General features: G+C 40.1%; 1 protein-coding gene across 1 annotated transcript in view; it reads right to left on the bottom strand.

Moving 5' to 3' along the window:
- Positions 1–14,613, bottom strand: part of LOC139043309 (dehydrogenase/reductase SDR family member 6-like) — a 30,244-nt gene that overhangs the window by 11,677 nt on the left and 3,954 nt on the right. The window contains exons 3-6 of the mRNA XM_070503543.1: positions 14,263–14,341; positions 12,386–12,482; positions 10,554–10,669; positions 4,891–4,947 (exon numbers count right to left, since the gene is read on the bottom strand). Coding sequence (XP_070359644.1) covers positions 4,891–4,947; positions 10,554–10,669; positions 12,386–12,482; positions 14,263–14,341 — 349 coding nt within the window. The remainder of the gene's footprint in view (positions 1–4,890; positions 4,948–10,553; positions 10,670–12,385; positions 12,483–14,262; positions 14,342–14,613) is intronic.

The raw sequence follows: 14,613 nt of genomic DNA, 5'->3' as shown, positions 1-14,613 counted from the left end.
AAGCTGGGAAAGAGATAAACATGCAGAGACTAAACAACAACCTACTGAGCAACCAATGGATCATTGAAGAAATTAAAGGAGAAATCAAAAAACAACTGGAGACAAATAAAAATGAAAATACACGATACCAACTCACATGGAATGCAGCAAAAGTGGTCCTGAGAGGGAAATTCATGGCAATATAGGCCCACCTTAACCAATAAGAAAAATCTCAAATAAGCAATCAAATTACGCCTAACAGAATTAGAAAAAGAAGAACAAAAAAGGCCCAAAGTCAGCAAAAGGAGGGAAATAATAAAAATTAGAGCAGAAATAAATGAATTGAAACCAAAAAAACAGTAGACAGGATCAATGAAACTAAGACCTAGTTCTTTGAGAAGAAAAACAAAATTGACAAACCCTTGGCCAGACTCACTAATTTAAAAAAAAAGAGAGAAGGCTCAAATAAAATTAGAAGTGAAAGAGGAGAAATTACAATGGATACCACAGAAATACAAAGAATTATAAGAGAATACTATGAAAAACCATATGCCAACAAATTGGACAATCTGGAAGAAATGGATAAATTCTTAGACTCATACAACCTCCCAAACTGAACCAAGAAGAAACAGAGAATCTGAATATACCAATCACAAGTAAAGAGATTGAAACAGTAATCAAAAGTCTTCCAAAAAATAAAAGTCCAGGACCAGATGGCTTCTCTGGAGAATTCTACCAAACACTCAAAGAAGATTTAATACCTATCCTTCTCAAACTATTCCAAAAAATTGAAGATGATGAAATACTTCCTAACACATTTTATGAGGCCAATATCACCCTGATCCCAAAGCCAGACAAAGACAACACAAAGAAGGAAAATTACAGGCCAATATTGCTGATGAACATAGACGAAGAATCCTCAACAAAACATTGGTAAACCAAATACAGCATCACATTAAAAGGATAATACAACATGATCAAGTGGGATTTATTCCAGGGATGCAGGGATGGTTCAACACCTGCAAATCAATCAATATGATACACATTAACAAAATGAGGAATAAAAACCACATGATCATCTCAAGAGATGCAGAGAAAGCATTTAACTAGAGCCAACATCCATTTATGATAAAAACTCTCAATAAAATGGGTAGTGAAGGAAAGTACCTCAACATAATAAAGGCCATATATGACAAACCCACAGCCAACATCATACTCAATGGGGAAAAACTGAAAGACATTCCTCTGAGAACAGGAACGAGACAATGGTGCCCACTCTCACCACTCTTATTCCACGTAGTCCTGGAGGTTTTGGCCAGAGTAATTAGGCAAGAGAAAGAAAGAAAAGGAATCCAAATTGGCAAGGAAGAAGTCAAACTCTTGCTGTTTTCAGATGATATGATTTTATATATATAAAACCCTAAAGAATCCATAGGAAAACTATTAGAAACAAGCAACAACTACAGCAAAGTTGCAGGGTACAAAGTCAGCTTACAAAAGTCAGTTGCATTTCTATACTCTAATAACAAACTAACAGAAAGAGAACTTAAGAATACAATCCCATATACAATCCCAACAAAAAGAATAAAATATCTAGGAATAAATTTAACCAAGGAGGTGAAAGACTTACACAATGAAAACTTTAAGACGTTAAATGAAAGAAATTGATGATGACATAAAGAAATGGAAAGATATTCCAGGCTCATGGACTGGAAGAATAAACATAGTTAAAACTTGCATACTACCTAAAGCAACCTACAGATTCAATGCAATCCCAATCAGAATCCCAATGATGTGGAAATAGAACAAAGAATCCTAAAATTTACATGGGGCAACAAAAGGCCCCGAATAGCCAAAACAATCTTGAGAAAAAAGAATGAAGCTGGACACATCACAATCCCTGACTTCAAAATATACTACAAAGCTGTAGTAATCAAAACAACATGGTACTGGTACAAGAACAAGCACACAGATCAATGGAACAGCACTGAAAGCCCAGAAATAAACCCACACATCTACGGACAGTTAATCTTCGACAAAGGAGGCAAGAACATACAATGGAGAACGGAAAGTCTCTTCAATAAATGGTGCTGGGAAAACTGGACAGAAATATGCAAAAGAATGAAGTTAGACCATTATCTTTTGCCACACACAAAAATTAACTCAAAACAGATTAAAGACTTGAAGCTAAGATGTGAAACCATAAAACTCCCAGAAGAAAATATAAGCAGTACACTCTTGGATATCAGTCTTAGCAGTATCTTTTCGAATACCATTTTTACTTGGACAAGGGAAACAAAAGAAAAAAATAAACAAATGGGACTTCATTGGACTAAAGAGCTTCTGCAAGGCAAAGGAAACCAGGAACAAAACAAAAAGACAACCCACCAACTGAGAGAAAATATTTGCAAATCATAAATCCAACAAGGTGTTAATTTCCAAAATAGACAAAGAACTCATACATCTCAACAACAAACAAGCTGATCCAAAAATGGGCAGAGGACACTAACAGACATTTTTCCAAAGAAGATATATAGATGGCCAACAGGCACATGAAAAGATGTTCAACATCACTAATTATTAGGGAAATGCAAATCAAAAATACAATGAGATATCACCTTTTACCTGTTAAAATGGCTATAATTACCAAGAGAAAAACCAAAAAATGTTGCAGAGGATGTGGAGAAAAGGGAAGCCTCATCCACTGCTGGTGGGAATGCAAACTGGTGTAGCCACCATGGAAAACAGTATGGAGATTCCTCAGAAAGTTAAAAATAGAAATAACCATACCACCCACCTATTCCACTACTGAGTATTTATCCAAAGATCATGAAAACATGAATGTGTAAAGATATATGCACCCCTATGTTCACTGCAGCATTATTCACAATAGCCAAGATGTGGAAGCAACCCAAGAGTCCACCGACTGATGAATGGATAAAGATGTGGTATATATACAACGGAATACTACTCAGCCATAAAAAAGACAAAATTGTCCCATTCACCACAACATGGATGGACCTGGAGGGTAATATGCTAAGCAAAATAGGCCAGATAGAGAAAGACAAACACCATATGATTTCACTCATATGTGGAAGAAAAACTAACACATGGACAACGAAAACAGTTTAGTGGTTACCAGGGGGAAGGGGGTTAGGGTGTGGGCACAAGGGGTGAAGAGGCACCATTTATAAGGTGCACAGAGTTCATTGACCTCCCCACCTTCCAAGGATACTGGGCCTGGGCCCTACACAAAGGAATGTGTCTGGGCTCAGGGCCACTTCGGCCCTGACTCTAAGGCACAAGTTACAAAGAATGAGTCCTGTGTCATGTTCCTTGTCTGGGCTGGCCACCCTGACGGGCACCTGACAGGACTTTAGAAACATCCTATCCATGGGAACGAAAAAGATAGAAGCACCCCATCTGTGGGAACAAGAAGAAATAACTCAAAATATCCAAATGTCTAAAACCCTGAGTCAGAACCCAGAGAAACCTTAGGGTAAAAGGGAGTCACAGGCATAGAACAATTGGGAGTCTCACTGAGGAAAGGACACCTTGCCTCAGACCCGGACAATCGGCACTCCCACCCGCCGTACAAACTATTGGGACTTCCCCAGCTGATTGTGGTGTGGATGTTGTAAGTACCGATTTGTTGTTCTCCCTTATGCCCACTCCTTGTTCTGTTTCCCTTTATCCAAAACCTTTGATTGCTGAAACAACCAAATAGCCTTGGTGGTGCCTGTCATTCCTTGCCCTTTGCGGCTGCGGGCAACATATGGTGACTGAAAAATAATAATGCACAACTGAAACTTCACAGTGTTATAAACTATTATGACCTCAATAAAATAAAAAAGATAAAAAAAGAAAACTGGCGCAGTGGTTAAGTTTGCACGTTCTGCTTTGGCAGCCTGGGGTTCGCCGGTTTGGATCCCGGGTGCGGACACAGTACCGCTTATCAAGCCATGCTGTGGCAGGTGTCCCACATATAAAGTAGAGGAAGATGGACATGGATGTTAGCTCAGGGCCAGCTTTCCTCAGCAAAAAGAGGAGGATTGGCGGCAGATGTTAGCTGAGGGCTAATCTTCCTCAAAAAAAAAAAAAAGAAAGAAAAGAAAAGAAAATTAGGGTAAAGCAAAGCAAAACAAAAGACCAAGAAGCTTAGGCATTTCTTTGCATTTCTCTCTCATGCAGGCTTAATGTGTGTATCCTCGCAAAGAGAAGGAATGTTCTCTCAGCAGTGGCTATTTCTTTTTTTGTTTTTTTTTTTGTAACAGAGCTTTGTATGAAGTGCTGTGACAATACGGGAAGTAACTCTGCCTGTGGGCTTGGGGGGGTGCTTCACAAAGACAGTTGATCTGGGCCCTAAACGAGAAGTCAAGTTGAAGGGCCAGGATTGCAGTGCAAGATGGAGATAAGGGCACAGTCTGGCACACATGGATTTTCAAGTTTAAAATGAAATAGCTGGGGCCAGCCTGGTGGCTCAGTGGTTAAGTGCGCGTGTTCCGCTTTAGTGGAACTATCACATGGTGGAAGACGTGTGTTTGCCTGAGCCTCTCCCCACTCCCCGTTTTGGACTGTGAACTCTCTGGGGGCAGGGGCACACAGTAGGTGTTCAATACATTTTTGATTAATCAAATGAATAAATGTTTCCTTCTCCCACTTTGATCTCCACTGCCATATCCATTAGAAGAACTAAACGGGAGAGCACAAAAAACAAACTTTCATTTAATGTCACTGGATCACATGTAAGGTGAAAGGACTGGTAGACAAGGAACTTAATACTAATTTTAAAAGAGCAGTTTTGAAGTTATGGGTAAGTTTTATCATATCTGCTATGCTTGTTTCCAAAACCCTTAGCTTGTGAAGATTATGAGTATGTTCATCACAACCCCCAGAGGAAAACAGACTTACCTTTGATGCTGGAAGCCACAGAGGACATGTTGATAATATTGCCAGATTTGTGAGCATCTGCCAAAATAAAACAAATAATAAAAAAAAAAATGCCACTCTGCAGGCTAAAAATACTACCTCTTTAAAAGATCTGCATTTACTCTGGGTTTGCAGAACCATCTTATTAGCTGTTAACATGAAGTACTATTAAGCAGTCTTAACAACCTCCTCATCACTGCTGGGAACTGATGGCAGAGTACACTCTCACTGGCAAGTACATCTCCCAGGGGGACTACCACCTTCCCTGTCACAAGAGTATCAGCAAGACCGAGGATGAACTCTAAGCCAGTGCAAATGAATGTTCATATTTACTGTGTTCCTGATGTTAGAAAACTCTTACTCCAGTGAACACATTATTTGATGAATACCTACAGTGGCTGGGTATTGTGTAGGTCCAGGAGATTCAAAGATAAGTGACACAGTCCCTGCCTATGGAGAGCTGCCAGTCTGACTGGGTGGCTGACATAATCAGCATCCAGAGACAGCATGGGCCTTCACAGAGAACAGGTGGTGGGTGGTAGGAAGGGGCCAATCCACTGTTGGACACTCAGAGGAGGGCTCCTAGGAGGAAATATGTGGGTCGATTTTTGAAAACTAGAGTATTAGTGTAACCGTGGGCCCTCCAGGACCAGTTCAACTGACCCCGTCTTACCAACAGAGTAATAAGAGTGGGTTTTCAGGAACTGAGAGTCCCCCCTTGTCCAGTTCAGGCCAGGTAAGACCACCATTCCATCAAGTGGGCCTGCGCAAATGCCTGTTAAGTAATCTTTTTGACATCAAAGGGCTGAAAACTCCACCCTCAGATCATGCCAACATCACCATTCTGTGAATATGCGTCCTATGAAGAGCCATGGAGCTGACTGCACTTGCACAGATCATCACTCACCTCATTTCTCACCTCCAAGTATCCGTCTCCACCCTTCAGACCACCCTGCCCTTCATCCCATAAATTTTGCCCCAAGTCCTTGATCAGGGAGACAGATCTGAGAGAATACGCCTCCTGTCTCTTTGCAGATCAAGCTAGCAATAAAGCTTTTTTCTTTCCCCAAATCTGATGCTGTAATTAATTGTTTTTTTTCTACGTGCATTGGGTAGGAGAACCCCATTTTTGTGGAGTAACAGTCAGAAAAACAAAAGAGAAGTGTGTTTTAAGGAATGAGAACCATAGGTATAAAGGTTCTATTATGGAACTGGGGGGAAGGGATGGGTCTGGCTGGAAGGCAGGCCCTGGGAGGAAAGAGGCCTTAGAGGCCAACAGGGACTAAATTTAGGAATTTGGGATTTCCCCTGAAGATAAGGCAGGCCTTAGTGCAGAGGAGGAGCGGTATGTCTAGATCCGGGGATTACAGGTTCCTCTGGCAGCCTATGCTGGAGACGACTGGAAGCTGCAGTAGTGGTTCGGGAAAGGAGTGGTAAAAGCAGACACAGCAGGCAGAGCTCAGTCCATGGCCACATGCACTGATGGCAGCCTCCTGTCAAGGGCAGTGTTTCCTAAAAATACGTCCTGCAGGATTTCCCCACTCAATTGTGAACTTTGAGAGAGGAGGGTCTGGGGCTGTGTTGTCCTCCTAGACAAGGGGCACAGTAGGCGGTCAATACGTTTTGATGAATTAAGATCTCCTGAGGTGCTAGTTTAAAGTGCAGATTACTGGGCCCTGCCCCAGACCTAAAAGAATATATAATGAAACAGGCTGCTATGACTTAAAAAATGTTTTGTTTTCAATGAACTTACACTTTATTAATTATAACATATACGTATGTTTTCAAGATAATATTATGTACATGCAAGGGCATGGGTACTCATAAACGTTTTGGAGGAAGAAGCAAGAGGTTGAGAGAATGGGCCTAATGGGCACTAACTTTTCATGGAAGTCAGAGGCTGGGAGGATGACTATAGAGAACAAGGGGAGATGGTGGCCACGAGAGAGTGGGGAAGAGTTCAAATAACTGCCAGGAGGAAAAGGGAGAATATCAACTAGAGAACAGAGGAAGGAAAACCAGGATATACTCTATCATGAAAATCAAGTGAAGTTTCTAAAAGAGCAGAGTCTTGAGAGGCAGTGTAAAGGGTCTAGAGAAAAAAGTCACTTCCGTTGGGGTGAGTTTCTCCAGTAGCTTTCAGACAGAGGCAGGAATGGAGACGGTGAATGATCGAATGGATCAGGGATGAGGCTGCCAAGATTATACATCTCTTTATGGTCATCTTCCTACTTTCCGTTTTGATACTTAGCTACCAATCATACTAAAAGCAGAGAGTCTGAAACCAGCCTATGGCATGGTGCTGGAGACAGCGAAGGACACCGGGAGAGGCTGAGGTGACCCACCAAGTCAAGGAAGATGGAGGGGAGAATATATTTAACTCAACTTGTGTGTCTATAAAATAAAGAGAATCATAATGAAATGGGGTCCTCATAAAAAACACTAGGAAAATTAGTAGAGTAGAATGGTGTTGAAAACTAAGCCTTAAAATTATTCTTTCTTATCCATTTTAGCAAATAACCCATTTTACTTTATTGTTCCAGTTTTATTGAAATATAATTAACATACATAATCCATTTTTAATACATACAGCCCAACTTAATATATAAAAATGGGCTATTAAGTGAGTTCAGTCTCCAATCTTCTGAAATGCAATAATCTCTCAGGCAAACTAGAATTTCGCGCCTAGAGATGCTACTGCTGCCCCAACACTGGTACCATACATTCGGCTGGGCCTGTCTGCTGATTCTCCAGCCCAAAGTCCTTGCCTCCCTCCATGCTGCCTTCCTACCCCCAGCTCAGAACCTGCTGTCCCGTGTGATGCTCCCTCTGCCTGCCAAGCAGCAGCCCTCTGTGGCCCATAAAGTGGAGTGTCTGTACATAGTAAGGCCACATAGGACTGATCTTCCAGAAGCTCAGGCAGGGCTACAAAGGTCTCTAAAGATCTCCTCTAGCTGTATCTAGTCAGTCCCACTCTGACTCAGCTCTTCTGTCCCCATCAACCAGAACTCAGCTCCTAAACTTGGCAGACCTTGGCTCCTTGGGTCTTCAGTGATTCCATGCCTGACCCCAACCTGGACTGATAACCTAGATTCACTTACTCATTCAACCAACATTTGCTAAGCACTTCCGTGTGCTAGGGACTCTTCTACAATACAGCAAAGGAGGAAAAATCCCCAAACATCCAAGCCCTCCCCAGATCCTTGCCGTAATGGATCTTCTTTTCTAGTGGACCTTGGATTCTGCACTGACCTCTTACAGAATCTTCAATTTGTCCTCTGCCTTTTGACCGATCTTTCAGTCTTGGAATGTCTATCCATGAACAGAAATTTCCTACAAGTGTTCCTATATTTTGACCACCTGACCTTGCAGATCTGCTTGGACTCCAAATCCTGGCTTCCTCTGGAAAGTTCTAACTGGGTATATGTGTGTCATGGTTAACGAACACAAGAGGATCCTAGACAATTACTGCTGGAAGGGATTGTGTAATCTATCACCCTCATTTTAAACAGAAGAAACATGGGGCTGGCCCTGCGGTTGAGTGGTTAAGTTTGCGTACTCCGCTTCGGTGGCCCAGGCTTTTGCTGGTTTGAATCCTGGGTGTGGACATGGCACTGCTCATCAAGTCACACTGAGGTGGCATCCCACATGCCACAACTAGAAGGACCCACAACTAAAAGTACACAACTATGTACCAGGGGGCTTTGAGGAGAAAAAGTAAAAATAAAATCTTAGAAAAAAAAAAAGTAAATAAATAAATAGAAGAAACAGATGCTGAGAGAGCCTAAGTACCATCTCCTAGGGCACCTGGCGAATTAGGGGCAGAGCTCAGGCTGTGCCGAAGGTTTTTTGACACCAGAGTCTGACCTTGGGGTCAGGTTGGTTAGGGTCACCTTAACAAGTGGCACTGACTCCTTTTGATTCCCCATCCCACTGGTTAATATTTTGGGGGATTTTTTTCTTTTCGTTTTTTACAAACGAGTGTCATTGTTTCATATGGATTATTGTTAAGGTGCTTTAAATCACAGGCAAACTCACTAATTTGCAAGTTATTGTTCGATATTTTAAAAGTTAACACTTACAAGTGTAAATTTCAGCTCCACTGTGCCTCACACCTACGTTCCTCACTGATACTCGTGAAGCACTGAAGACACGAACAAGCTCATTTTACAAATGAGTCTCACACGTCTCACCAGCTGTGACGGACGCTCTCCCCTTTTACCACAGCCTCTGCTTCTCCCCAAATCCTGTGTTAAGGACCAGCCTTCAAAAAATGCATCCAAGTTCCAAATAACAGATTTTCATCACCTCCAGATAGGTAAAAAAGGCAATTTATATTTTTAAAAAATTTGCTAGTTCAACAATCTGTGGGCCCACCCAAAGATCCCTTCTAGGCACTAAACAAATAGATTAAAAACAAATTCCTTTGTTACTAAGTCAATTTCTCTAACTTTCCTTTTAGCATTCATCTGCATCCTTCTTGACGTTAGGTTGAATGTTCAGAGCAAAGTATCAGTCCTGCTGCGCCATTAAAAAGCTCTTCTCCTGTCCCGCACAGGGCAGCATTCAGTACTCCAGTCATCTCATCCAGCAGGGATGGATGGAAAGAATGGCTCTTCTGCATTTCACTAGGATTTAATTTACAACCTTGAACTGAGCTGGTTCTGTACACAGTCAACCCGTCCATTGTCTGAGCCCGTGCTGTCTGCTACTGCTGGCTTACAAGCTCATTTGAAGTCAACATTTTTCATATTTACACCTGTCTCCCCTAGAGCACCTGGTGTGGTGCTTTGTATCAAAAGGTACTTAAAGCTTATTTGTATAACAAAATGAAAAACATTGATGAGCTGTGTGAAGGCTGGAGAATTCAAGGGTGGCAGACTCAGGAGGAATACTCTCTCTTCAGCACATGCTGTCTCTCACCTCTCTGGAACTTCAGTGGCTCAGCTAAAGACAGGAGAGTAAGGAGGGTACTCAAGGTACAGAAAAGCAGTGGGGTACATCCATCCTGAGAGCGTGTGCCTAATCTTAGCTCTAACCACTTGCTAGTTATGTGATTTGGGCAAGTTACTTAACCTCCTAGTTTCTTTCTCTGTACAGTGAATGGGACAAAGTAGTACCTACCTCATCGGATTGTTCTGGTCCCACAGGCCTCCTGCTGTCCCTCTCCCTGGAAGCTTCTCCCCAAACACCTGAATGGTTAGCTCCGTTGCTCCATTCAGCCTCTATGAAAATCTCACCTTATCAGTGAGGCCCTCTGGGACCTCTCTAATAACTGAGCTTTTTTTCTCTTCATAGTACTTATAACTACCTCACATGTTATATGTTTATTTGATTACATATTATCCTGTCTCACCTCTCCAAAATGGAAGTTCCCTGACAGAAGGGACTTTGTTTAGTTCTCTGATTTGTCTTCTGCACCTAGAATGGAGCCTGGCATGTAGAAAGTGCTTAATAAATATTCTTTGAATGGATGAACTGGAAGGTCAGACGAATTAATTTATACTAAATGCCTTGGTATTTATGTTCACTACATGTTAGTCATTACGTTAACTACCATTACTCTTCAGCACATGTGAGGATTCTTTCTGGATGCCCAGGATGGAGACCTGGAGACTAACGTGGTGGTCATCCTGGTGGTGGTCACCTTACTTTAGGAAGAAAGGCCTTGATCATCAGGTACATGCTGCGGACGTTAAGATTCATTGAGAAGTCCCAGTCTTTCTCCTCACAGTCCAGGATGGTTCCATGATGAACAAAACTGGAAGAGTAATTAAACAATGGGGAAAAATTATCATTAAAAACGATTTCTATTCCACTTCCTTTTCATTTTTATTTTCATTTATTGACTTAGACCATTGTCCCTTCCCTAACCAAGACTTTTAACAATTCAAACATAGTATCACTTGGTACATTAGGTAAGTAAGTGTCTCAACAACTTAAGGTAAAAAATTTGTTATTTGAAAACAAGATCCTTCTTTTAAAAGAAGGCGGCAAGTGTCTGGAGCCCCCAAACATAAGAAGCTCTATACCAAATGCACAGGAAATATCAACGCCATTACAAACAACTGAGGACACTTGCCCCAGTGGACTCTGATTTCAAGAGCAGCAGTGCCCTCAGGTGGCAAGAACTTATCATTCTCAAGGGAAATCAAAGTTGCAGGGAAAACAAGTATCTCACCATCTCAGGGCAGCAAAGTAATATCGCTACTGTACAGTTCTGACATACTGAGTAAACAAAGCAGAACAAAAGAAAACCCTCAAAATAGCCTTTGCTATTTTCCAAGTCACATTTCCTCAAGGAAGCTTTATAACAATGGGGTCCTAATTGATTTCACTGTCCCCTGGACCAAGATTATGTAATTACTTATAAAATATTGTCAGTTGTGATTCCCATGTACCACTGTACTTCCAGTTCAATCAAATGACAGCAAGAACCACATGCTATATTTCTATATCCCTTACTTTGCTGAAAATTTAATAGATGCTCAAAAAATAATTTTGCTAGTTGATTTTTTCATGGTTCTGAATATATTCTTCTATGAAAGATGAGCAGATTATTTATAAAATAGATAATCATAAATTGTTGCTTTAATTTCCATACATTGTAACACATGATAAACTATGAATAGACAGACTTTTTTCATACTGAAACATGATTAGGAAGAATCATAAAAATACATAAGAAGGCTCTAGGATTTTTCTATCAATGCCACAGTATAAACGTTAACACCACACAAGAAAAGTGGAACATCAGACTCTATCTACTTAGTCCTGCGTAAGCCTCAACTGTCCTCATCTCTACTGTCATGCCTGAAAAGGGAGAGTGAGCACAAGCACTAGCTGCTCCACATGGGGCTGCTCCAGCTCCAGTCTCTCATCCTTCAAGCATGGTTCAGCAAGTTTGGTACTACTCTATCAAGTTCAATTAAGCCATTCTCTTTGTGCTGTATATAAAGCAACAGAGTGAAACTTCTTTTGCTGGGATTAATTGTCCTAATAAGAAATGCTGCGCTTGGGAGGTAGAAAGAACTTGCCAGAATGTTGTGCCAACAAATGGGGAACATTCGCATTTCAATAAACTGAGTACTCAGTTTTTGGCAGATATACTTTGCCTTAAAGACACTCCTGGAAAACAGTTTTTAATTTTATTTTATAAGTCTTAGTGGAACATCAGTGACAAGTCCACTGGTGTGAGCCTGTCCCCAGCCTTAGGTAGATCAACAGCGTTGGATTGGTAGCAGTTGTCTTGAGTATCCTTAAGTGCCTTTAGGCCCCAAGCACATGTCAACTTCTATGGCTGTTTTACTTGCTGAATCTTACTTGTAACAAAAATTCTGTCCAAAATCCAGCTTTATTTCCTAAGGAATATATTAGGGTTCACAAAGAATAATTTGGCCATATTATCAAATTTCTTTTAATAAAAGACATAGAAAACTTTCTGTGAGGAGAATGAAATTAAAAAGTTATGAATTACCCAGCAACATTAAAGAGAATGTCAACTCTCTCAATTTCATTGGCAAACTCATCAATTTGTTTTTTTTTTGTGACATCCAGGACTCGAGTCTGAATACCTGAAACATAAAACAAGGGAAACTATTTACTTATACCCATAAAAAATGTTTAGTCTTGTAGATGTAGCTGCTTTGAAGTACAAAGATTACAGTATCTGTCCATTTTGCCTTCATAGGATTGTTGACCATTGGTAGGGTCTTAAGAATCTTAAGAATCTCATTAATAAAAATCTTAAAATCCTCCCCATCCTGAACTCCCAATAACACACCTCTCTTTCCCTCCCTTTCTCTTCACTCTCTAAATTGAATACTAAAGGCCTTTTCTGAGAAAAGACTTTACAGTGAAGTATGATCTATATTAGATGCTTCTCAGTGAGCCAGCAGTAATAACAGAGCGCAGGCTTGCTCTTTCCCCAGAGGTGAGTCACTGCCCCAGGAACACTGAATCCTATCTGAGTGAGGGGTAGGGAAGGGCAGGGCAGTGAGACAGGAGACTGTTTCCATTTGTGCACTTTACCTTCATGTCAATTCCATTATTTATTGGAAACAACTTTGTCAGTCAAGGGTATAATCACTTATTTCTGCACTAAATTGCAAGGAGAAGAAATGAGGGGCCAGGAGAAGGGATGAAACACTTGAAAGCTAGACATGAGAGATCCAGCATTGGATCTCAGAGACACACTGTAATAGTTACTAAAAAACCCCAAACATTCTCTAATAAAAGAAAGTCACTATTTTAATGTTTTTAAAAAAAATATGGTTTATTATTCTTTTATAGATATAGAAAGAAAAGATTATAAACATAGAAAAGGAGAGAAAGGGGAGAAAGTTTTGGGAGGACTTTCTTCCCTTAGTACTTTTTCAGTACAACAGCGTTTTTCTGACTTGGAGTTAAAATTCCCTATTATTAAAATTAAATAATTTTCCAATAATAAATAAACAATCCAATAATTAAAATAGCATAGTCTAATTCCGTTCATGAATTCAATGTGCTAATTTGCATTTGATTATATAACCTGTTCTATTTTGCTGGAAGAATTAACTTTCAAATGAGCTGTCTGTTCTGATTTCTTTCAGAGGAACTCTAGTTGAAGTCCTTTGATGCTGGAGTTGAGTTCAGTGTGGTGCAGTAAGGGGTGATACACAGCGAAATAATTTGCATAATCTCTTAGGGTTTCTGATCATATGTGACTTTAGGGCTGAGCTGTCTCCAATATGGTAGCCACCAGGCACATGTGGCTACTAAGCACTTGAAATGCAGCTAGTCAGAACTGAAATGCGCTGTAAGTGTACAACACACGTGAATTTAAAAGATTTAGTATGAAAAAAGAATGTAAAATATTCCATAAATTTTTTTTATATTGAGTATGTTAAAATGGTATTTTAGATATATTTAGTTAAATAAAATACATTACTAAAATTAATTTTCATCTGTTTCTTTTTACTTTTTAAATGTAGCCACAGGAAATTTAAATCACACACGTGGTTCACATCATTTTCCTACTGGACAGCACTGTGCTGAGTAGGGCACAGAAGTGAAAGTTGTCATTAAAAGTTAACGCAACAACTGTTAAATTTCACATACAACTTTGTAATTAGGTACTGAATCCTTCAACATGCTGGATAAAAAAAATTTTAAGTATACAACTTTTATATATTTAAGTATACAGATTTTTGTCTGTAGGTTCACAGAATATAGATTTGATATCAAAGAATCAGGCTCTAAGAAGAAGGCCGGTGGAGCTGACCAGCCAAGTAATTTTCTTTCAGCAGACGAGTACTGTTTTTTATAATACCTTATGGACTCTGAATCCCAAGTTCAAGCTGCTGAGTTGCTTACCCGGGTACTTTTCCAGTTCTTGAAGTTTGGACTCATTGATATCTGTGGCTATGACTTTGGCACCTTCTCTTGCAAAAGCCTGGAAGACAACACACAAATGAATCCTTTGTTTACTTGGTTAAGCTGCTCTCATGAATAGAAAATCCTTTAGCCTTTTCTCCCTTTATCTTATTTTCATTGTTTTCCTTATACATGGGTGGAATTTCAAACTATCTAGTCTCACTTAGCCCTTCCCATTGTTATTTTTATCATTAATTAGTACAACATGACATACATTGTGCTTGTCATCTGACTTTGTCCCTTTTAGTAACATCAAATACAATCGTGTTTTTAAAAAACTAGGATTCTGTT

The sequence above is a fragment of the Equus asinus genome, unplaced genomic scaffold (assembly GCF_041296235.1).
Source record: "Equus asinus isolate D_3611 breed Donkey unplaced genomic scaffold, EquAss-T2T_v2 contig_2, whole genome shotgun sequence".
Classification (NCBI taxonomy): Eukaryota; Metazoa; Chordata; class Mammalia; order Perissodactyla; family Equidae; genus Equus; species Equus asinus.
The sequence above is the reverse complement of the archived record's forward strand: the minus strand, read 5'-3'. Positions and strand labels throughout refer to the sequence as shown.